This window comes from Neomonachus schauinslandi, chromosome X, assembly GCF_002201575.2.
Source record: "Neomonachus schauinslandi chromosome X, ASM220157v2, whole genome shotgun sequence".
NCBI classification, from domain to species: Eukaryota; Metazoa; Chordata; class Mammalia; order Carnivora; family Phocidae; genus Neomonachus; species Neomonachus schauinslandi.
The window spans coordinates 106,211,901-106,237,027 of record NC_058419.1 but is presented as its reverse complement, the minus strand read 5'-3'; the positions used below and the strand labels follow the sequence as shown (position 1 = coordinate 106,237,027).

General features: G+C 40.8%; 1 protein-coding gene across 3 annotated transcripts in view; it reads left to right on the top strand.

The window, feature by feature from the left end:
• The first annotated feature begins 202 nt into the window (after nt 1–202).
• POLA1 (DNA polymerase alpha 1, catalytic subunit) overlaps nt 203–25,127 on the top strand; it is a 294,407-nt gene continuing 269,482 nt past the window's right edge. For 2 of the 3 annotated variants that reach the window (XM_021677907.1, XM_044911908.1), the window contains exons 1-11: nt 203–245; nt 4,988–5,112; nt 7,775–7,871; nt 8,790–8,870; nt 15,732–15,847; nt 16,302–16,364; nt 17,225–17,317; nt 17,749–17,836; nt 18,131–18,332; nt 18,421–18,599; nt 24,577–24,689. In XM_021677907.1, coding sequence (XP_021533582.1) covers nt 203–245; nt 4,988–5,112; nt 7,775–7,871; nt 8,790–8,870; nt 15,732–15,847; nt 16,302–16,364; nt 17,225–17,317; nt 17,749–17,836; nt 18,131–18,332; nt 18,421–18,599; nt 24,577–24,689 — 1,200 coding nt within the window. The remainder of the gene's footprint in view (nt 246–4,987; nt 5,113–7,774; nt 7,872–8,789; nt 8,871–15,731; nt 15,848–16,301; nt 16,365–17,224; nt 17,318–17,748; nt 17,837–18,130; nt 18,333–18,420; nt 18,600–24,576; nt 24,690–25,127) is intronic. The other variant, XM_044911907.1, reaches the window with a different exon arrangement.

Here is a 25,127-nt window from a genome sequence, read left to right as displayed (position 1 = left end):
TTATAACAGGGCGCCAAACTCCCGTCCGCGGGAAGGCCGGGGGCGGGGCGCGGCGCGGCGCGGCGCGGCGCGGCACGTCAGTGGCCTTCCGGGCGGAAGTCCGCAGCCTCCGGAGCCTCTGATTGGTTTTCAGCCTGGCGCCTGTCTCGGCCGCCGCGCCAGTTTCGGGCTGGTTGGCGCGGAATCGGGATACTTCAGGACCATGGCGCCCGTGAACGGCGAGGACTGCGACCTGGGGTCGAGCGGTGAGGGACGACCCCGCGTGCGGGGTACCGGGTGGGAGTGCAGGGACCGTGGCATGATTGCGGGTGGTGAGGGCTCTGGAGAGGTCATTTTTAAATTTTTTCTTAGGGAGGCGCGCGTCCGGGTCGCCTGACGGGTCCTTTTGGGCGCGGACCTCGGTTGTCCCCGGCTGGGACCCATTTGGTGTCGGGTGGGGCTTCCTCGCAGGGCCGTTTGCTCCTGGAAAACCAGAACGCATCCCTTGCAGGGCCTGTGTCACGGCTGGTCTCCGCACTAGTTTGCATTTTCTTGTTATTTCTTTTGGTGACTGCGTTCCACGTGCTGGGCACACCTTCATCAGAGTGGCCCCAGTGGGGCAGAGTCTTGGTTCAGAGTATCTAACAACTCTGGCCCCAAGTATCTCTTTGAGGGCTAGGACAGAACGGATGCGCACCCTTTCTGTAGAAACTCACAGGGAAATTTTCATAGTAATTCAGCAGGAAAGAAGGTCTCAGGACTGTCACCAGAAGATACAAATGCGTTTTGTCTTTTTAGGTAATGGGTTTCAACCTCATGCATTAACAGTTTTTTCTTTCAAATTCTATGGAAAGTTCGTCAAGTGCTGTATAGAAATAGGGTTCACAATCTAGTCATCTTTGGTGAAGTTTCAAAAAAAAAAATTGCATCAGCATTCGGGATGCCCTGTATATGACTCCGTTTTCAGTGGTAATCTTTTATTTCCAAAAATAGAATACAAAAATGTAAATGGCTTTGTCTGATTTCTGATTTTTGAACTGTGTTCAACTAAAGTGTGACTTTAGTGAACTTCTGACTTAAAATCAGATGCTTCACTTTCTTAGCTCAAGGTACATCTCCTGTCACTCAGATACATCTCCATTAATGAGAACTTGCTTTCTAATCAGCTTCCTTTGCATTCACCTAGTTCTGAATCACAGATACCAATTTCTTCTAGTCTCTCATTTTTAAGACAATTTGTTTTGGAGAGTCGTCTAGCCTGGATTACAAATGAGATGTCGGATGTGAGTATGTGAACAGCCTTTGCAGCCCTCCATCAGTGATTTGCCCCTAGGGTGTCTTTCTTCACCCTAAAAACGGTACGTCATCTGTGAACATCAAGAAATCACTCTTTGGAGGATACTGTGTAATCTTGAGACCTCTCTTAAGTCATGGTGTTGATTAAGTAGTTGTTGGAGACTTGTGACTGGAATTTTTCCCTTAAAGAGTGGAAAGATTGTTACCTGAAAGACTGTTGGAGGCTAGTGTCTGTCTGCTTTTGGGGAGGGTGGGGGTACTTCAGATGGTAATTTTGAACCAAATATTTAAACTTTCATAATGGATTTTTTCTTTTTTTTTTTGTTAACTTACCTACACGAAGCATTGGACACATTCCAAGAAGGAAATTCTAGGCCTTTTTTCTCTTAGGTATTAGAAGGTGGGGTACCTGACAATGGCAGTGAAAAGTTGAAAGGTCTATAACTAGCTATTATTACATATGAAAAGGGATCAGGGAGAGTTTAATGATTTAAAAAAGCAGGTACAGTGGTTTATTCATTTGTTCATTCAGCAGATATTTATTATGTACCTACTAGGTATAGGCATTCTGCCAGGCTCTGGTGTTACACTGTTAAAATGGTAGGTAAGCTGGACATAGTTTCTGTCTTCCTGGAGTTGAGATGGTAAAGAGCTAATTATGTGTGGTGCTATATTGAGGCTTCTCTGAGAAAACCACTTTGCTTTATTTTTGCTTTCTAAAAGCTAGACCATGGTATTGCTGGGTGTGGTATGTATGGGTTGTGGGTGTTTGTGTGTGTGTCTCCCTTGCATCTGTACACATATACACATACATTAAATGAGATTCTGTATTGCTGAGTACAAAGTAAGCCAAGGATCTTCATTTAATCCTTAACTTAATGAAGCAGATATGATTATCCCCATTTCACAGATGAGGACCCTGAGGCTCTGCATTAGTCAGAGTCCTTAGGTGTAAGCTACAGGAGCCAACTCTAGCTGATGTAAATAGAAAAGAAGGAATTTATTTTAAGTGTTTTAGGGATTAGAAGGATATTGTGTTGTTCAAATAAACTCCAGGTGGACTGGAGAATCATTTGGGGGGGGGTGCTGCTTAGCCAGGAACGGTGATTAAAGTTGTGCCACAAAACTGGTCTAGTGAGGAGGTCGTTGCCAGCCATGGCCAAGTACTTGATGTTATAGTTTGTACCTTGGGACATTGCTGGCTCTGTGACCCCAAGTAATCCTCTTGCAGCTGTTGCTACATCTAGAATCTTCCATTAGCCACTTTCCTTCTGACACTAGCTTCTGATGTAAAGTCTGAGCAGGTGTTCCTAATTGATAGAGCCTGTTTTATATGTTCATGCCCTAGCTGCAAGGGTGTGTGGGAAAGAGCGTCTGCTTTTTCAACTTCTATAATGGTACTTGGGCTCTGAGTCCCATTGAGGTTTATAAGGAGGGGATTTCACAAACAGGTTCAGGTGCCAGGCAGCTTAAAAACCAACAACAAGGCATCTGGTCACTGTAGCTCAGAGATGTTAATTGGTGGTCTCATGTGTCCCAGTAAGTGGTGGAGTCAGATTGTGCTGCTTCTCCCTAATCTCCTGTTCTCCCACTCTGCACTCTATGTAAGATTTACCTTCCATACTGACTTTCTCTCAGTTTCTGAATACACCTTGCAGTTTCATCCCTTTGTAATTTGGCTCATGCTTTTTTCTGTGCTTCTGCCCCCTTTCCCCTATACTCTGATGGTAAAATTCTAATGCTCTTTCTGGGTCTGTGTTGGATACATCCCCTGTGAAGCCTTCCCTAATTTCTCAGACAAAATTAGCATTCTTTTCTGTGTTTCCTCAGTAACTTGTCCTTACCTCTTCTGTGGCATCATGTCTGTATGATGGTAGGAGCCTCAGGTCCTTTTGCTTTATTTGACTGAGTTCCCTTAAGGATAGGCAACTCTTCCTTCCTGTAATTGTACCCCAAACCCTGTAGAATGGCACATTGTTGCCTGTGAAGTAAGTCCATTTGAAGAACTATACATTTTGTCAAGAGAGTCTACTAAAGGGGTCGACGGCATCTTTAAGAGAATATACTGAGGCCAACTTTTCACTCTCAGTGGTCATGCCCAGTAATCTCCGAAGCCTTTTCATGTAGACCTGCTCATGATTTTTTGAAATCATTTGAGTGACGCCCAAGATTTTGTGGCTGTCATCATTAAGTACCTGCATTCCTTAATTTTTACTTAATGCCTTTCTGAAAATGGATTTAAAAGTCAAATGCGAAAGTCAAACAATAGACTGAGATGCTCAAGAGAGATTCATTTCCAGAGAGCTAGAAAAAAAATAAAATCTCTAATTATGCTTCACCTGTAAGATTTAGTTTCCAACAGTTTATTGTCAGCATTTGGTACTTGTTCTTTAAATTGAATCTTCTATTTCAGTCAAACGTTTTGTCCATGAGTTGAATGTTGTTATGAACGTTCCAGAGGGGTTGGAGCTTTTAGGATGCATCTTATCAATACTTCTTTTCTGTGCCTCCTTCTTTTTATGAAATAATTAGCACCAAATACAGTAAAAAAAGTCAGTTTCACAGACATAGATGGCAATCGTCCTAAGCCAAAATGGCAGTCAGCACTGTCTTGCTTGACTTGGTTATTCATCAGCTGGTAAATGAAAGTCTTAGTTTTGTGGATGAACTCTTCAGTATATGTGTGTGGTGGTCAGTTTATAATGACCAAAAGCATGAGTAATTCAAATGTTGAATGAATGAACACTGAGGCCTTCTGGTATTCCAGTAATTTTTGACAAAATACATTTTAATCTTTGTAATTTTGCACTATCATCCTATGTCCTAACCAAGTGACTGAGGCCTGGAAATCAGTGAAGGAATCAAGAATCTCTTCAGAGCCATGTTTTTAAATTCTCCCAACCCCCCACTTTATCCCTGCTTTGAAATTCCAAATACTTTATCTGAACCTTTGTGAGGGCATGTATTCTAAAGATTGTTTTTGAGTTAGTTGCTACTTATCTCCCATTTTAGATTATAAGTTCTGTGAGTACAGAAAACATGTCTTGCTGATCTTTTGTCTTTCAGAGCGCCCAGTACTTTGCAAAGAGCAGATGCTCCTTTAAAGCCTTTCAAATTTTGGGGGTGCCTGGGTGGCTCAGTCAGTTGGGCGCCTGCCTTCAGCTTGGGTCATGATCTCAGGGCCTAGGATTGAGCCCCGCGTCGGGCTCCCTGCTCAGCAGGGAGTCTGCTTCTCCCTCTGGCCTTCCTTGTGCTTTCTCTCTGTGTCTGTATCAAATAAAATCTTTAAAAAGCACAAATTAAAAAATAAGCTTTAAAAAATAAAGTTTTTCAAATTTTGATTAATAGAATACAAAATGAATTGTCCTTCTTTTATAACTCTACTTATGGCCTGTCATTTCTAATGGAAAGGTTATGGACTAATGACTGATCTCTTTTCTCTACTGTCTTCATAAGATATCAGTTGAATTTGGAATTTTCCTCTTTTTGGAGGAAAAAAAATAACAGTTGCTTCAGTTGTTTTAACTGGGTCTTAGAGAAAATTTCTGGAGTCACAGGAGCTATGTGAACATGACCTTCAAGAACCATCTACAGTATGAAAAGTATCCATTTGTATATTAAAGTGTTACTGTTGACTAGAAATGTTCCTGTAACTGAGGGAAGATGGCTGACAATTTTGTAACATCTCATGTAAACTTGGCTTTTTTTTCAGCTGCGTCAGATTCAGGGAGTTTTGTAGCTTCTAGATCCCGGCGAGAAAAGAAATCAAAGAGAGGGCGCCAGGAAGCTCTAGAAAGACTGAAAAGGGCTAAAGCTGGTGAGAAGTATAAATATGAAGTAAGTAACCATTTTTTTTGTTTTTTCTTCTGTGCTTCATCTAATTCATAGCCTGTAGGTATTTTATGTCCCCTTTGTCATTGATTAGAAATATGCATGTATTTTGTGCTTGTAAGAGTAATTTCTTACTATGGAACAAGCATGGGCATGAAGTAGATTTATACATTGTATCAAGTATTTGGCTCTTTAAGTTCCTGTAAGGCCCTTTACAGATGCTGTTAAATTCTGAAATGAAAGTAGCTATACATTTTTTTCCTTATTAAGCCCACTGCATGGGGTGCCTGGTGGCTCGGTCGGTTAAGCGGTTAAGGGTCTGCCTTTGGCTCAGGTCACAATCCCGGGGTCCTGGGATGGAGTCTTGCAGGGGAGTCTGCTTCTCCCTCTCCCTCTGCCCCTCCCCCCTCGTGTGCGCGCGCGTTCTCTCTCTCTTTCTCGCTCTCTCTTACTCTCTTAGATAAATAAAAATCTTAAAAAAAACCCAGCACACTGCAGCTTTGGTAAGTTTCATAGCTTTGTTGGGGGAACTTAGAAATGCTTTTACTTTACTCTTAAGGTAGTGAGCAGTCTAGCTAAGCACGCTTCTCCTTGGAGAAAACTGTTCCTAATTTCATCTGTAGTGGGTGAGGATTTGGGCTTACTTCTGCTGTGTCCTGTGTGTAAGATTGAATATGATGCCCTTTTGGCTGTTTTCCTCTAACTACTGTTGATGACTTGCAGGTAAAACAAAACAAAACAAAACAAAAACCAGAGTGGTTACCATCTAACACAGCATTGTCTGGCTTTACCTTCAACGTGCTCCCTGAGTATCTCAGCTGCCTCAGGGCTTGAAAGTGATTGATTCATCCGAGGAAAAAATGATAACAGCAACTGCTGCTATACTTATTTAGTGAACACTGTTTTAAGTGCTTTTACAAATATGTTCGTTTATTTAATCTTTCCAGTAATCATGAAAAGTTAGATACTGTGATTAACAGCATTTCATAGGTGAGAATCCTGAGGTCATAGTGGCAGAGCCTTGATTTGAGCACAGGCAGTCTGGCTTCAGAATATGCATATTTAACCATGGCCTATACTGTGTTGTGCAATTAAGAAAGTAGAAGATTTTTGTCATTTGGCATCATTCACTCGAGTTAAGTGAGTCAACCAGATCACAAAGGGTTGCTAAAAGGATTATAGTAAAGCAGGAATAAAACATTTTTAATGTAGGTACTTCTATAAAGGAGTTGTGTGGGGGCATTTCAGATGTTGACACAATGTGACTGATTTCCCTCTAATCACTCATGTTAATTGCATGGCTCTGAGAGTTCATGCCAAGCAGTAGCACGGTTTTTTTTTTTGACAGTCAAAATGACTTTTTACTCAAAATGTTTTTCTAAGGTAGTTTTCTGGTATCTTTTTGATAGTATAGAAGTGAGTTGCTTAAATAAGACACAAAGAATGCCTCATGGACGTCAACAAAAATCATCCTGCCGGTTCCCTTCCCCTGCCAAAAGAAAATTGGTCAGTAGAGTAATATTAATTGGACTAGTTTGTGTTTGTGTTGTCAAAAACTTAATTTGGTAGGGCAGGTAGTTTCTATTATCAGATGATGAAAGGCTAGATCAACATTTGCCTGTGATCCCTATAGAACAGATTAAACAGCAGGTGAAAACTAAGCCTGATCCTGTAATTGTTATAAGTCTTGTAGCTGTGGCAGGAGTCCAGTCAGCTCTGCCCATTGGGTTCTCGAAGCTCTGTGTCCCAGTGATTTTTCCTGGACTCTTAGCTCTTCCGCTGGGGTTAGTCGTTTCCTCTACCCGCTACCCACTTGAACTCTGGAGAGAAGGGGCAGTTTTTAATCAGTATCTATGAGTTCTTCTAAGCAGCCCACCAAATTCTCATCTGGGTCAGTCGATGGCAGCTGAGTCGTGTGCTTCTGTTCTGCTTGTTGCTTAAACTGTGCTGAGGTGGTCTGCTCTCTTCATGCCAAGAGATACCAGCGTTCTGGCCCTCTGGCAGTTGGGCAGCTCATGTTATTGGAGGACTTCCCCTTCACACAGCTCAGCATTTCAGTGTTTGCAGTCTCAAGACCTGAGAATGGTAGGGGATCAGTGGTAATACAGATAGGGATCACTCAAAAAATTATTTCTAGTGTACCCGTAGAATAGAGAGTATGTTTGTTTTCGCTTATTTTGCTGATTTGAGGAGGGAGATAGGTGGGGGAGAGTTTCCTTTTGAACTACATTTGGTTGAATAGTTACTAAAATTGTCAGTTTGCAGGGCAACATCAGCTAGGGGAGAGGGAGTTGTCATGCCTTATGAGTTTGCTAAGTACAGGAGAAACCAGTCTAGAAGTTATAAGTGAATAATCCCCAAAGCAGCTAACAAAGAATTGGCTATAATTCAGTTTGTTTTTTATGAAGTAGATGAATAATTGATGGTGTGACAAGTATATTATGCTAATGGAATCATTTAATATCTTGTGTTAACACCCACCTAAAAGGAATACTAAGTTAATTGATATCTATTTAAGGAAAACCTGGTAGTGGTGTTGAATGTCAGAATTCATGATTTGGTTGCAGCTACTCCTTCAGGCTGCCATTCCAGTTTCAATTTGACAATTTTTCATCAGAATTGTTTAACACTTTAACTCCATTGGAAGCTTAAACTTGTATGATGGCAGGTTGAGGACTTCACAAGTGTTTATGAAGAAGTTGATGAAGAACAGTATTCGAAGCTGGTTCAGGCCCGCCAGGATGATGACTGGATCGTGGATGATGGTATGTGGGAAGAAATTGCCTCCTAGGCATTGTTTTAGTTGCTTTTCATCTAGTCTTATGTGGTAGAGTTAATGCTTTGCATGAGCAGATGTAAGACACTGTTAAGATGGTACTGTTGGTTCAGATTTTTCTCAAATTATTTGAGAGAGTGGAGGGAGTACAATAGAAAGTTTATTTGGGGGTATTTTGGAGAATCCAGGCACAAACCTCAGGTAAATCCTCCATGAAATGACTTTGTAGGAATTGGGCAGAACCACATGCCTGTGGGGTATCCTCAGGTGATGTGGGGATAAGAAAACTGTCTATTGCACAGAGTGGCTGTGAGGATTACACGAAACTATATGCGTGAAGAGTAACTTGGACAGTCGAAAGCACCAGATAGAGGCTGGTCCTGATGTTCTTACAACCTATGTCAAAAATCACTGGTTCCTGCTTGTCCAGTGTGACTTGTTGGGCATGCGCCTGCTGACCACGGGGAGCGGTGTGGATTGCACCTGCGACCATATTTATGTTTCTATTTCTGTAGTTGGACTTAGCCATATTGCCAGTTTCCCCTCATAGACTGAGGTGCTTTTCTGGGCTTCTGTGATCTTGATTCTTGTGCTTTTTATTCTTTTGGTAGAGTAAAACTACTGTTAAGCATCCTGTTGTGGCAGACTTTGATGCTGTGGGCCAAATCATTTCCCTAGCTCACCTAGATGGGCATAGCATATTTCCTTTGGTTTTGACACAGCAAACCTGCTATGTAGATGCTGTGTTTCATCTCATACCTGTCTGAACAGGATTCTGCTGCACTTAAAAATGGCACAGGCCAGGAGAACATCTGAGTAGGTATAAAAGGTGTTTTTGTTGTTGTGTCTAAAATATTACAGGCCACTTTTAGAAACTTGATCCCAATTTTAAATTTTGTTCCTGTAGATGGTATCGGCTATGTGGAAGATGGCCGAGAGATTTTTGATGATGACCTTGAAGACGATGCCCTTGATTCTCATGAGAAAGGTACCTATATTTTGTTTTCAAGAGAGTGCCGTTTTGAGAGTGAAAGAATCAAAATTTGAGATGACTTGGTACTTTGACAGTTTCCTTTAAAGGAAAAGGACCTACCACAATTGTTTTTAGGTGTAGAATATGTTGTAATATTGAGAGAAGCATAGTTATGTCAAAAATTAAATGTAAAAGGCAAAAACAACACCACGAAATGAAGTTTCATGTCTTTATCATCCAGAGAGTTTGCTCTTTTACTTATTTTCGAATTTCAGTTCTGTGGTCATTTTAGACTTGCTGATTTTGAGAGCTGCAGCAATAAGTGATGTCTTTTAATTCCTGCTGAATTGATGTACTTAAAATTTTAGCTCTTTGATAGTAGTACAGTACAATAATAAGGTTTAGTAATCAACTTGCTTTGTCTAATCAAAATTTAAAATGATATAAATGAATGCGTCAGATTTTCTTAGCTACATAATCATTGGCAAAACTTTTTTTTTTTGAGTAAACGAGCCTGATTTAGTTTCTGTAAAATGTGAAGGGGAAATTATCTTTAGTATTTGTTTTTTTGATTTGCTTCATTATTATCACCATTGTAGATCCTGGGTCAGCAAACTATGGCCCACTCACAGCCAGTTTATTTTAAACAGCTTTATTGAGCTGTAATTCACATCCCATACAATGCAACTATTTGAAGTGTACATTTCGATGGTGTTTACTGTAGTCACAGAGTTGGGTAGCCATCACCACAATCAGTCTCACATTTTCATTACCCCAGAAGGAAATCATGCCTGTTACTGTGTAGCTCCCCAACTCAGAATGGTTTTTCATTTTTGAAAAGTGTTTTAAAAAAAGAGAAAAATGCAGAGAAGAACACGCCATAGCACCAGACAGACATACGTGGCCACAAAGCCTAAAATCTGTGCTATCTTGCCCTTTTCAGAAACTCTGGGCCCTAAATTGTGGATTTTTAACATTTTCTACATTTGTTTACTTTCTTCTTCCCCCTTCTCAACTGTATACAAACAGACTTTATTTTATTTTGGTCAGCTTATTTCAAAGTAAGTTATAAACACCATGGCACTTCACCTCTACATGCTTCATCGGTGACCTCCTAGGAACAAGGATGCTTGTCTACTTAGCCACAGTACCCTTCTCATAGTATCATCTGCTATGTTGGTTCATATTAAGATTTCCCTATTTAGCCCAAAATGATCTCTGTTTTTTTTCAGATGCAGAGTCCACTTTAGTTTTTATGTCTCTTGAGTCTTAATTTAGTGTGGAACAGTGCCATCCCTCTCCTCCTGCCCCTCTGGCTTTTTTTTTTTTTTGGTCTTTCATGACCTTCACATCTTTAAAGGGACTGGGCTGGTTTTGTTGAATGTCCCATGGTCTGGGATTTGCCTGATTGCTTCTTGGTGCGTAGAGTCAGGTTAAATATCCTGACAAAAATATGATATTGATGAAGTTGTGTCCTTCCCACAGATCTTATCACGGGCACATAAGGTCACTTTGTCCCATTCTTGGTGATACTAAGTTTGACCTCTTGGTTAAAATGATGTTTGTCAGATCTCTTCCTTATAAAGCTACCTTTCCACCTTTGTATTAATATAAATATGGGGTGATAATTTGAGACTGTGTGTCTCTTTTCCCTACCAGCTACCAGCTATCACCCAATGCTTTCAGCATCTATTGATGATTTTTTCTCTCCTTTTTAAAATGATCACTTCAAACTCGTGGACTGAAAATTACGGTTACAGTTCAGTATCCATTATCATTATTTTTGTGATGTTCAAATTATCCCACATTTGGCAGTGGGAGCCTCTTTGAGCTGCCTCCTGTGTCCTTTTGACATGACACCATCAGTCTTTGAGCATTTCCATGCTTCCTGGGCCAACAAGATGTTCCAGGTTCTCCTTGTATTAGTCTTGTCCCAGACCTGGAATCAACCATTTCCCCTAAGAGTCATGGCTCCTTTAGTGGAGAATGGTATTCAGATCTGGAAGATGGGTGGTACTCCTTGCTACTGGGGTGTAACGGTTTGTAGGCCCTTTTGGTGAACAGAATTCAGAGATTTTATATGTCATGATTTCATACTGATATATTCAATTCAGATAAAGCACCATAGGGTTCTTCTTCATCTTCCCCAATTCTATATTTGTGTCTGCCTTCTACCCCAGTGAAAACCCTTGTCCTCTAAAATAGACACAAAATAATTTTAGAAATTTTAGAGCTACTAAACTAGCATGTCTGCTGACAACCTTTCTAAATGAAGTTTATAATTTCTTTGCAGTTTTATTTGGTTTATATCTTGGTAAAGGTGTATAGTTAGAGAATTGTGTTTGGAAGGTGTATGAAGTAATTGTTTTCTGTATGCTATTTTATCAGTTTACTCTATAGATTCATTTGTGTTTATTCATATTAGGGTTTTAAAAAATCCTTTCATTTCAATTTTATTTTTTGAATATTGTAAAACATTTTTATGATTTCAAAACCAAAACGATATTGAGATAGACTCAGGTAAATCTTATTCTTATCTCTGTGCTTTCTACTTCTTCATTTCCATAGAACCATTTTTAATAGTTTCTGATTATCCTTCATGTTTTTCCTTTTACAAAAAAATAAGGATGTGTGTATTTTTTAAATGTAGGATGTTATTTATTCATTCATTAGTTAAGTTAGAATATGTGGACCGTCTTTCCTGTTTCTGCCAACCTGTGTAATATAGGAACTCTACACAGTGGTACCGTTTGGTCACAGTGTGGCTAATTGTGTATTCCTATTTTTTAATGTGTCCATGAAGAAGAGAACGAAAGGAGCCTGTCTGCTTTTTTATCTCCCTGAACTGAGGAGGCCTTTGTTCGAGTTCTGGTTATGTTGTTCATTGTCTGTATCATTTTGAATGAGTCCTGTCATTTACCAGGACATGACTTTTGTTGGCTGTAAGTTAGGTTGCACTGGACAGGGAGGTGATTGAGAAAAGGACCCATGTCCTAGTCATCTCAGTGCCAATCACAGTAGCAAGTGCAGAGAAAGTATGCAGCATTTGTTGAGTAATTGAGCCATCTTTGTGTTTCCATTGTCATCTTGTTATCTCTTCCCAGTAATACATCAGTGAAGAGATGACTTGGCATTCTGGAGGAGAGCTAGTCTTGGAAGTCTTTATTCCATGCTTTGCCACCATTCTCCCACAAGTCCCAACTGTTTCAATGTCCCCCAGGAGAGCCCAATAAGATCTCAAGATCTTAGGAAGGGAAATGGAATTTTGCAATCCACTTTAAAGACTTAGAAGACATTGTAGAGTTTTACATAGATGTAAAAGGACAACTCTTTATGGTGTGGATCCAATCCCTGACATGCTTTCAAATAGAGACAGGAAATATTAACTAAGTCCTAATGAAAAAAATTAGTAGGAAAATGAATAAACAAACAAACAGAAGCACTAAAATTGTGGAAGATTCTACATCAAATGTTGACTCCTATTTTGTATGTTTCTTTTTGTCCTTCTCTCTAGATACTACTAACCTACAATGGTGAGATTAAAGCCTGCTTATGAAACCTTCCTTGCTATTCAAACCTCTTTTGACCTTCTCTTTTGATACCCTGTATTAGGACCTGTATTTTGTATTCTAAACATTTTGACCATCAATTATATTCTGTTTCCAAACTGCCAAATGATCTCAATAAAAAATTATTTCTCTTGTATTTTTCACAAATGTCCTACAAACTTTTTCATTTTTAGGCACATGAAAAAATGCCCTTTTTATTGTGGTTAAATACACGTACAATTTATCATAAGTGATGTTTAATACATTAACAGTGCTTGTAGCCATGACCATTATCTAGTTCCAGAACATTTTTATCCCCCTGAGTGGAAACCCATATCCATTAAGCAGTCACTCCCCAATCTTCCTTCCCTGATCCCCTGGCAACTACTAGTCTTTCAGTCTCTATGGATTTGCCTATTTTGAATATTTCAGGTAAATGGAATGATAAAATATATGACCATTTGTGCCTGGCTCCTTTTGTTTAGCATGATGTTTTCAAGTTTCTCTTATGTTGTAGCATGTACTAGTACTTCATTCTTTTTTATGACTGAAAAATATTCCATTGCATGGATAGACTGCATATTGTTTGTCCATTTATTAGTTGATGGAATTTGGGATGTTTCCACATTATGGTTATTGTGAATAGTGCTGCTGTAAACATTTGTGTGCAAGTTTGTGTTTGAACACCTGTTTTCAGTTCTTTGGGGTATCTACCCAGGAATGTAATTATGTATATAAATTTTTATTTACTTTTTAAAAAATTTTTATTTATTTATTTGACAGAGACACAGCGAGAGAGGGAACACAAGCAGGGAAGGGAGAAGCAGGCTTCCCGCGGAGCAGGGAGCCCAATGCGGGGCTCGATCCCAGGACCCTGGGATCATGACCTGAGCCGAAGGCAGTCGCTTAATGACTGAGCCACCCAGGCGCCCCTATTTACTTTTTTCTTACACAGAAGATATTTTTCTATAGTTGCTTTTGTGCTTTGTGTTTTTTTCACTTAACAAGATATCCTGAAAATCATCCCATATTAGTACATAGAGATCTTTTTTCTTTTTTACTTGTTTCTGTATTGTTGCATAGTATTTTACTGTATAAATGTATGATGATGGTGTATTCAAATGGTTTCGCTGAGTTGTCAATTAGATTTTCAGTAATTTGCTTTTACAAGTAATTCTGCATTGAATAACTTGGTGCATATGGTGCTTTCCTCAGAGAAAATTCCTAGGAGGAGGATTGCTGGCTCAGAGAGGAAAACGCACGTGAAGTTTTATGAGCTATTGCTCTAGGAGTTGTCCCATTGTACACTCCCATCTCCCAACAGTTTATACTGCTATGGCCTCGCCAACAGAGTACATTGTGAGACTCTTGGAGTTTTGCCACTCCCATACATGAGAAACGACAGTTCAGTGTGCTTTTTGTTTGTGTTTCTTTTACACATATTTAAAGATTTTATTTATTTGTTTGACAGAGAGAGACACAGCGAGAGGTAACACAAGCGGCAGGCAGAGGGAGAGGGAGAAGCAGGCTTCCCGCCGAGCAGGGAGCCTAATGCAGGGCTCGATCCCAGGACCCTGGGATCATGACCTGAGCCGAAGGCAGTCCCTTAAGGACTGAGCCACCCAGGCGCCCCTGTTTATATATTTTTTATGTGTACATTCCTTTTGGGTTTGGGAGATTTTTAAATCCAGGGCATTTTTTTTATCAGAGAAATTGGCCCTTTATCTGCAAAACATTGTAAACATTTTCTCATGTTTTGTCTTTAAACTTGTTTCTGTTGTAATTGAATTTATCAGGTTTTTTTTTTTCTTGCAGATGGATTTTGAATCAGTTAGAAAGACTTTCCCCACACCCAGGTTACAAAGGAACTTGCCCCCCCCCCTTTTTTTAAGAGATGGGGAGAGAGAGAGAGTGAGGGAGAGAAAGAGAATCTTAAGCAGGTTCCATGCCCAGCACAGAGCCCGATACAGGGCTCCATCTCACAACCCTGAGATCATGACCTGAGCTGAAATCAAAAGTTGGAGGCTTAACTGACTGTGCCACCCAGGTGCCCTGGAACTTGCCTTTTTATTAAAGTCTTGCATATTATCATGTTAAAAATTTTCATCTGTGATTTATTTGGTGTTTATACTGGCTTACTTTTTTTTTTTTTTAAAGATTTTATTTATTTGAGAGAGAGAGAATGAGAGAGAGAGCACATGAGAGGGGGGAGGGTCAGAGGGAGAAGCAGACTCCCTGCTGAGCAGGGAGCCCGATGTGGGACTCGATCCAGGGACTCCAGGATCATGACCTGAGCCGAAGGCAGTCGCTTAACCAGCTGAGCCACCCAGGCGCCCACTGGCTTGCTTCTTTACAGATGGGTAGCCAGCACTACTTACTAAAAAGTCCATCTTCTCCCCAGTGATAGGGGATGCCACCTTTATTATTTGCTAAATGCCATAAGTAATTTGGTCTTTTCCGGATTCAATTTTCTATTTCATCTGGTCTGAGTATTCTTACGCCACTACCACACTATATAAGCTATTCATTCTAGGTCTTTTTGAGGTAGAGATTTCTCTGGAATGAATCAGAAAGAGAGAGTAAAACTGACAGTATTAGAAGAATTCGTAGGTGATTTACACATGGCCGTAAGAGAAAACATATGGCACAAGTTGTTCTTTACTGAGCAGATGTGTCCGTGCCATTTAGTGTTGTTATAACATATTGTGTGTATGTAGTTGCTGTTCCTCATAAGATGGAAATTAGGATGCTATACTACCATGACTGGTAATCCTGTTTCTTCATAGTTTTCCTGCCAGATTCAGGATAGCATTAAAAAGATGATCTCATGAAGGCTGCTAGACTAATCCCCTGGTTCCAGATGAGCTTGATCATTTTATTTCTCTTGGGAAAAAAACAAAAAAACCCCCCACATTTTAATAAGATTTTTATTCACACTAATAATAGCCATTAAACAGTCCCACTTAATAACTTACTCTGGTATTCAACTAGTATTTCATCAGTTTTTCTAAGATTTTATTTTTAATATCTTTACACACGATGTGGGGCTCAGACTTACAACCCTGAGATGAAGAGTCACATACTTTACCGACTGAGCCAGCCAGGTGCCCCATTATCAGTTTTCATAACATTTAGCCCAAGTTTTCCTGAATTAAGCTGCTTTTAACAATTCTTTCCTGTGTACCATGTATAAAATCTCATATTTTGTATTTTTAATTCTTTATGTTTTTCTTCTCATTCTCCTATACAGAGGGCAGGTGACTTGGCTTTTAGTTTCCCATGTTGATTTTTGCCAGTACATGTTCATAAATCAGTTATATTCCAACAGGAAAAGATGATAAAGCACGTACCAAAGACAAGAGGAATGTAAAGAAGGCTGCGGTGACAAAACCAAACAATATCAAGTCAATGTTCATTGCTAGTGCTGGGAAGAAGACTGCAGATGTGAGTTTCGTGGTTTTCTGATATTTTGTCTTTTCCTTTGAGAAGTAAATTTAGTATTTGTATAGACAATAGATGCTCAATGTATTTGAGCTCAGCTATTTCAGTTGTGTTTTCCTGATTTCAGTCACGAAGGTGGATGTAGATTTCCAGGTGAATTTAGGTACCTCATTGTTTGGAACTTGGAGATAGAAAAGTGAATGAAAAGCTTCAGGGACAGTGTGTTTGTTTCATTGATTAGCAGGAGGATCATGGAATGAGGGTGAAAACAGGATGGGAGCTCTAGGTTTAGGAGTTAATGTACACAGGTCGTTGTTAAGACCTGTGAACAGTAGATGAGTACTCAGGACTGAAGAGGCAAGGATTGACTGGTTGGGTTCTTCCTTTCACAGACATGGGCGGGGTGAAAACGTGAAGTGCAGGGCTTTCTCATTCTCCCTCTCTTTATAATTTCCAGAAAGCTATAGACTTGTCCAAGGATGATCTGCTAGGTGACATTCTACAAGATCTGAACACTGAGGTAAGTCATTCTCTGGGAGTTGTCAAATATGCAGGGGACATGGCTGAAGAAACAATTCGGTAATTTTACAAAACAGACTGTTGATAGAATTTAAAACAGAAAATTCAACAACAATACCACCACATGCACCCCCCAAAAAAAAACCCCTACAAAAAAAAACCAACCCCCCTGCCCAAACACCTCCAAATTGGTTTCTTACCGCTTTAGGTGAGTAGTTTCCAGCTGTTAGAAGCTATGCAATTATGTCGACGGGGCCGCGTGGGGATGTGTTTGAGATAGTAAGAATACACACACGAGTCTGTTCTAGGAATGCGCACTGCTTGTGTTCAGTTGCTGCAGTGTATGTTCCCGAAAGAGATTGAGACCTGTCAGTCTGCACAATCAGGCATGAGATGCTCATCTTGAATTCAGAGAGTAAGTGAAGGAAGAGCCAGGGAGCTGTCGCTGAGAGAACTCAGACAGGCTCAGCTGCTCTGGGAATTTGCAGTTGGGCTATTTCACGTGAAGACTCATTTAGAGGTGTGTTTCTCGGTAACCCTTGATTAGAACAACTGACACCAACACGTGTGGTTCTAGTTTGACAGTTTTTAAATGTAATATCCTGGAAGGGTTGGGGAAAAGTATGTTAAGTTGTAAAAAGAAAAAATTGGTGAGAGGTGGATTTAATATCTATTCTGGTTTTCTTGTGAGTCTATGGTATTGTTGCTATAGTAACTGCAGTACATGAACATAGATCTACAGGGGGAGCAGGGAAGGAAAAAAAATGCTTTGCTTATTGGGCTTCAATGGGGGAAGAAATGCACTTTTTCTGTCTTGTGGTAAGCCAAGCATGGCAGGCTATGTCTTACTCCTCCTTTTAGAAACCTCAAATAACTCCACCACCTATAATGATACCAAAGAAGAAAAGATCCATTGGAGCTTCACTGAATCCTTTCTCTGTGCACACCTCCAAGGTAAAGTGTATGGAAATACCTTCAATCTTGATTTATATTATTGCTTAAAACTTACTTTATTGATTTTCTATATGAGGGAAATGCTTTTGAATTTGTTCTTGATTTTTGTTTTAAATTAGGACTCCCATTTCATTATATAGTTTCATGTATTTCAAAAATAGCATGTGCCTGGTTTTTTCATAGTAAATTTTTAGTAACTAGTATGTGTTTATTATAGGTATTACAGCTGTGCTAAATGCAATGATTTTCTTCCTGGAAACAAGTATCTTTTTGTAAACATAGGTAACAGTAAAATAATGGAAGCCGTTACATTAATAATACATAAAATTGTTGTATAAATGGGAACTGTCATTTTCTCTGGTCAGGGTAGGACAGTTACGTATTTTTTGGTATGCAGGTCTAACTGACTGAACATTTAAAAATATTTACAGGCAGTTCCTTCAGGAAAAACTGCTTCCCCTGTCTCAAGGAAGGAGCCTCCGTTAACTTCAGTTCCTCTTAAATGTGCTGAATTTGCTGGTAAGTCTGACGTCAGGCAGACCTACAAGGGTGTTGAGCGGTTGCAAAATGCTGTCAGAAATGGAGGCGCAGTGAAGGAGGAAGTGGAGGTGATTTTGCAGGTATTGTGATGGCAGGTTCAGTCGTGAAAGATTTGAATCCACAGCAGTAAAAGTTAAAAAACATCCAGCTTGGAGATGGAAGAGAAATGCAAACACAGTGTGGGCGAAAGGGTAGGCCGCTGTCGCCATGCTGGGGAGGCCCTTGTGTTCCACAGCAGTGGTACGTGATGGTAATGTGTGATGACGCCTACAGGAGAGCCGCTGCCAGCGTTGTGTATAGATGACAAGGAGGACTCAGGAGCAATGGATTTTGAAGATGGTGACTTTGATGAGCCCATGGAGGCTGAGGAAGTGGATGTGGAGCCTGTGGCTGTCAAGACTTGGCACCAAGAGAGTGAGCCAGCAGAGGGGGTGAAACGTGAGGCAGATCCTGGGAAAGGGACCACGTCCTACTTGTAAGAGCATTTTATGACATTTCTGGCAAGTAGCACTACGAATTACTCAGTTGGATTTTGAAAGGTTTTCAAAATGTAATTTCTACAGGGGAAGTTTTCTCCCAGATGTTTCTTGTTGGGACATTGAACAGGAAGATGACAGCAGTTTCTCAGCCCAGGAAGTCCAAGTGGATTCCAGTCACCTCCCACTGGTCAAAGGGACAGACGAGGAGCAAGTGTTTCAGTTTTATTGGCTGGATGCTTATGAAGATCAGTACAACCAACCAGGTAATCATATGTATGTCTTTAATACAGAATATTGCCTTTCCCATAAGTGGTTTAGTTATTATAATTGACAAAGGCTCTGTCCTCACGTACGTGTATAGTAAGAGAGCAGCACTCATTCACTGTAAAGTGTGTGAGCAACCCAGCTTGAGAGGAGCTGTGGTATGAATAATCAATCCTTAAAAATGTTTTTTTCTATAAACCAGTTATATGTGATTTTGGAACGTGTACTTGTAGTTTACCTTCGATGTATCTAAAGTTGTAGTTACACACTTTATTTTAAATGGAATCAGTCATTAATTTGTTTCTTTATCCAGCACATTGAACACCTCTTGTGTGCTAGGCACTGAGATGGCATGAACAAGCTAGACAAATTCCCGATCCTAATGGAGCTTACATTCTAGTGGGGTGGGGGCGGGGAATGGGCGGTAAATAAGGTAAGTTGATAAATGGTATGAAGGCATTTAGTTGGGGGATGGTTGAGGAAGGCCTGTCTGAGGAGACTACCATTGGGCTGAGATTTGAGGCACATGCTGAGCTGAATAAAGAGCATTTCAGCCTGAGGAACCAGTGAGCAAAGAGGCCTGGAGAGAGAAAGGAGGCCTATGTGGTTGTAGCACAGTATATCAAGGGACAAGATTGGTAGAAAATGAAGTTGGAGACAAAGGCAAAGGGCAGATAATGAAGGACCTTGAAAGCCATATTGAGGAATTTAGATCTTACTCTAAGACCAGAGGGGGATGCGGTGGAGGATTTTAAGTGCTGGTGGAGCGAGGGTGGTGGTCATATGGTTGGGTTTACAGTTTAACAAGAGCCTTCCGGTTTGTGTGGAGAATAGTGTGTTTGGGGGGAGAGGGGAGACTGGAATCAGGCTAGTGAGGAAGCCCTGGAGAACAGTCAGTCCAGGGCAGGCATGCTAGTTACTTGGCCTAGTGGTGGCTGTGGAGAAGGAGAGAAGTGGATGTATCTCACGTGTATTTTGACATGAACCTGTCTATGGATTGATGTGGGGGCTGACAGAAGGAGGAATCAAGGATGATTCCCAGGTCCTCCTCCGAATGAACTGAAAATGTGAATTCTGACTCAAAGCCAGGAGGCTCTCTAGTTTCTTTTTTTTTTTTTTTACTCCTTGAGCCCTTCTTCACCACAGGGCTGGGCATGCCAAAGTATGTCAGATTAATATAAAATACTGTACATATCCTGAAATAGAGTTGCCTTTATTCAGATCCATGTCTGGGTGTGAGGGTAGATGCAACTTTGCATTTTTCAAAGTGGTTTCCTGGAGGTTGCATCCAGTGAAAATAGAGTATCAGTAAAGCAAGTGAATGAGTAGGAAGCGTAAGTATTAACCATCAGACTCGAAGGCCAGATTTACCTTAAAGATAATCAGGCATTGACTAACTGGAAAGTTGTTACTGTCTCTGCAGAGGGAAGGCAGAAGCAATAATAAGCTTCGGCATATCACATGCATAGGAACACGTGCAGAGCCATTTGAGTAGCAAACTGCCACGCGTTAGTTTCTTAGGTAAAGAATAAGCCATCTTAGAAATGGTATCTACTTTAGCTGCGACAAGATAATTTGGTTAGACCCTCTCACCTCCTTGGTTACCTCTTTGCTACTCACCAGTGGAAGGTAGACTGGTAAGTGGGATTGCGTGAGGCTGAGCAAGTGTTTCCCATCCATTGCTGAAACCCTGGCCTGCCCCGTTGTATGGCTTCAGGGGGACACCATTTTCACATGTGCTTCATGTGTTTTAGGCTCCCCGGAGCACAACACTGTGTCGCTTGCTGGAGTTGTGTGATGTGGTGGGCCTGCTCTTCCCAATGCTAATCCCTTTGCTGTATTCGCTCGATGCTGGATTTGATTACCTGTCTTGGTTAATGGTCCCGCCAAAACCAGAAAATTGGGAATAAGCCTTGATTGCCCCATTCCTTCACTTTCCTCACCAAGTCTTGTTAATTTTCCCCTCCTGAAGTAGACAAGCTGTCTTCTCTTTCTACTTGCAGCTTCCACCTCTAATTCCTTCTTGCCTACTGAAACCATTGCACCGGCTTCCTAAGGGATCTCTCAGCTGTCATCCCCTACACTGCTGCCAGAGCGATTGCTCAGAAGGGTAGCACTGATCACATCATTCCCTTGTTTAAAAAAAAAAAAAAAAAGAAAACTCCGTGGCTGCTCCCTACAATGTAAAGTCCAAGTTCCTTAGCAAGTCTTCTGATACCATGTACGACTTTTGTGTTCTAGAGATAGTTGCCTGTATGTACCTGTTGCTCTTTATACCGTGTTCCCTTACTCCTTGTGTTTGGCTTAGCCCAGGTGTGTCATGTTCTGGAAGTTTTCCTAATCCTCCAGACTGGCCTAAGGGCCCTTCCCCTGGTACCTCATCCTACCCTTTCCCTTCATACTGTTTGTCATATTACTTTGTAAAGATCTCATTCTGCATTTTTCTTGCCCCAAAGCCTTTTATTTAACTCCTGGGTGGCTGGGACCTTTTATTTTCAGCTTCTGTACAGTACCAAGCACATAGCAGGGATTTAATAAATGTTCATTGAAATAAACTGCGCAGCGACTGACAGTCCTGTAGATGCACATGAAAGGTTTCAGAGAGCCAGAGGTGCGTTCACTGCTTTTGCTGAGATTGCCTCTTAAAGCCTTATAGTGGCGTAGGGGAAGAATGGGTCACATAGAGATGAATGGTGCCCCCCTCCCCCGTTAATCCACGTATAAAGCATCAGATTGCCCAATGTCAATTGCCAAGCATTAGAACCTTAAGAAACAACAATCTTCTTTCCTGTATAAAATGAGTTTATTATTTCTACCTTTTGTTTACTATTTTTTTTTTTTTTAAAGATTTTATTAGTCATTTGACAGAGAGAGACACAGCGAGAGAGGGAACACAAGCAGGGAGAGTGGGAGAGGGAGAAGCAGGCTTCCCGCCGAGCAGGGAGCCCGATGCGGGGCTCGATCCCAGGACCCTGGGATCATGACCTGAGCCGAAGGCAGACGCTTAACGACTGAGACACCCAGGCGCCCCTGTTTACTGGTTGATACTCTTTTTTTCTTAAAGTCTTTTTTTTTAAAGATTTTATTTATTTATTTGAGAGAGAGAGAGAGAGAGAGAGAGAGAGAGAGAGAAAACACAAGTAGGGGGAGAGGCAGAAGGAGAAGAAGGCTTCCCGCTGAGCAGGGAGCCCGATGTGGCGCTAGATCCCAGTACCCTGGGATCATGACCTGACGCTTAACTGAGTCACCCAGGCACCCCGGCTGATACTTTTTAAAAAAACAAACAAACAGCATGGTTTTGCTGGACAGGGTCTAGAGCTGCACCGTCCACTGTGGTACCAAACATGTCCACATGTAGCTCTTTAAATTTAGATTTATTTTTTTTAAAGATTTTATTTATTTGATAGAGAGATAGCGAGAGAGGGAGCACAAGCAGGGGGAGTGGCAGAGGGAGAGGGAGAAGCAGGCTTCCCACAGAGCAGGGAGCCCAATGCAGGGCTCGATCCCAGGACCCTGGGATCATGACCTGAGCCGAAGGCAGACGCTTAATGACTGAGCCACCCAGGTGCCCCTAAATTTAGATTTAAATTAAAATGAAATAGAATTTAAAATTCAGCTTCTCAGCCAGTAGCCACATTTCAAATGCTTTAATAGCCACACGTGGCTAGTAGCTACCATATCCATGGATGGCAAAGATAACAGAACAGTTGTGTCATCACAGAAATTTCTAATGGCTAGTGCTCATCTGTAGTAATAGGTGTTGGAGGTTAAGATTGAGGCATTGAAGCAACCAATTTATGATATGTATTGTTACTGAATTCCTGGTACCACCATAGTCAAGGATCGGCCTTTTCAAGCACTGTTAGGAAATATTTTGCATTTGAAAGAGGTACTAGTGTGTTATTGCCCTCTCTTCCAAATGCCATGGTAAAAGGAAATTTCTAGTGCTGGAGAAAGCCTCAGACAATCTGGTCTAGTTACAGAGGGGGAAGCTAAGGCTCCAAAAGGTAAAGTGGGCAGCCGTTAGTGGCAGAGTTCTGGGCTTCTCACCCTCAGTCCACTGTGCTGTTGTGTGGTACTTCTTAAGCTGTGTCCTCTGTGATTGATGCCAATGGGTTAAAAAGGATGGCTTGGAAAAAAAAAGTCCTTTAATCTCAGGGGGTTGAACAGTTTCATCATGATAGCAGGTAATGATCACTGAGCCTTGGTGAAATCAATGCTGCTAATAAAAACGAAGTACTCCCAAAGACCCTTTTATTGTGTCTCACTTTCTTACAGATTCTAAGTAAGTCAGTTGTTGCTGAATGCTCCATAATTATGAAAAGAATCTTACTCTTTGCATATGGGAAGATATCCTGTCTTCATTATGACTTTTTCAAGGTTGAATAATCCTGACTGCACCTGGCTTCAGCTAGTAACTTTGGGGGGAATGTAATCTTTGTTTACCATGATCTTTTTGTGGCAAATGAGGCATAAACAGTGTCAAATGTGTGCATGAAGTGTGATATTAGTTTGACTGTAAAATGAGCTATTTGAATCTGTGAATCCAATATTAGGGTCTTTATTTTTCTTTGCATGGAATTTTGTTTTTTCGTCTCTAACTGTTGTGAGGATGACTTTTAATTTTCTGAGCTCCTGTGATTTTTTTTCTTTTATAATCATTCCCCACAGTCCTCCCTTCCCTCTCCCCTTCTTCCCCCCACCCCAGCTGAAAATCACACAACTCTTTTAAGAATTTTAATCATCTGCAGAAATGAAAATTTTTAGATGGTCTTATTTCTACTAGAACGAGTAACAAAAGGAAGCACTGATGAGCTGTCTTGTGAAACTGGAGTAATTGGCCTTGTGAACAGTAGCCTTTGCATGTGCCAGAATTTTCTTAGTGTCTCAGACAAGTGGCTGTGTTGATTACTGCTGTCTAATTATGCTCAGAGCTCAGGATTTTGCACAGTGGCCATCTCTTAGGTTGACTATCCAATCTCTGGAGTCCTTTCTTGATGTCCAGTTTTCAGGAACAGTGACTTGATGTCTATCTAGAAAGGCTTGTTTTTACTTTGTGGTATACATTACATAGGAATCTCAAAAGGGGCATGTCTGCTGATTTGGCTACTAGAACATTTGTTACACAGAAATAGAAGAGCAAGGAACCTGACAAACACTACCTATCCAGGTTTTTAAGTAGTCTATGAGGTAGAAAGGGTAAAATAGGAGATAATAGTTGAACTGTATTATGAGATATTTATCATTATATAGAATAAGGTATATGAGATCTATTATGTTTTTCCCCAAATGCAATTTTACATATAAAAAATATTGATGTACCATACATAGTTATTATTATACATGAATGTTAATTTTTATTGGTAAGTACAAGTGCTAAAAAGCAGTTTAGTATTCTTACACTTTATAAGAGGTTTAAATAGGAGATTCGTTGGAGAATAGTTTGCTTTTTTTGTTTCTTTTAATCTGGGTAGTCTTGGTTCTAGGGAAGTTTTTTTCCCTACATTGACCTAGGGTATCTCTCTAATTTCTGAGGTATGTCTACACTGACCTGGGATGTCTCTGCAATTCCCCAGGGGTTTCTGCACTAACCTGGGGTGTCTGTCTCAGTAGTTCCCCAAGTGTGTCTACTCGGACTTGGGATGTCTCCCCAGTAACTGAGGTTTGTCTCCATTTACCTGCGATGTCTCTAATTCTAGGGAAAATGTTTACACCAACTTAGAGAATCATTCTGTCCCCTGTGACCATCTCAGTGGTTACAGGTTTTACTAGTGTGATATTGTTGTGTGGCTTAAGTACTGAGTAAGCGAACTGGGCTTGCGGAGTGGGCAGCAGATACAAATTTACTGTAAAAAAAAAAAAAAAGTGCGTCATGAAGGCATAAATGTGTGGACACATTCAGTGAGCCTTTATATTGCCCCTTTAATGTGATATAATTGAAATGTTTCTTTTCTCATGGTTTTCCCTTACTTTTAGGTGTGGTATTCCTGTTTGGCAAAGTTTGGATCGAATCCGCCAAAACCCATGTGAGCTGTTGCGTCATGGTGAAAAACATCGAGCGAACACTCTACTTCCTTCCCCGAGAAACGGTAATCATTAGTGATTAGCTTCTAATTCCCAGTACATTGTATGTTTTGCCACCAGCGGTATTCTTCAACGGGGCTATGACGTCTCCACAGCCTTGATGCTGCTTTCTTGCTGCCTGCCTAGTAACCACTGGTTGTCAGCAGCTCCTTTAGAGGCTGGGAAAAATAGAGAATGGAGTAAAATGGTGTTTTTTGACTTGTTACAGTGTCAAAGTGTGAGTTTTAGTATATAATAGTATCTTCTCCCCCACTCCTCATTGCCATAGTAATCAGGGTTGGGAGTGTATGGCTCTAAAACATCACAGGGCATTTGGCCCCGTTGTCATGCTTCTGCTGTGCACGCAGCAGTACTGGTCCCTCCACAGCCGTTGAACCAGCTCAGCTCCATTTGCTCCTCCTTTTTAAATTGGGACTTACCATCCACACTCCCCTACCAAGCCC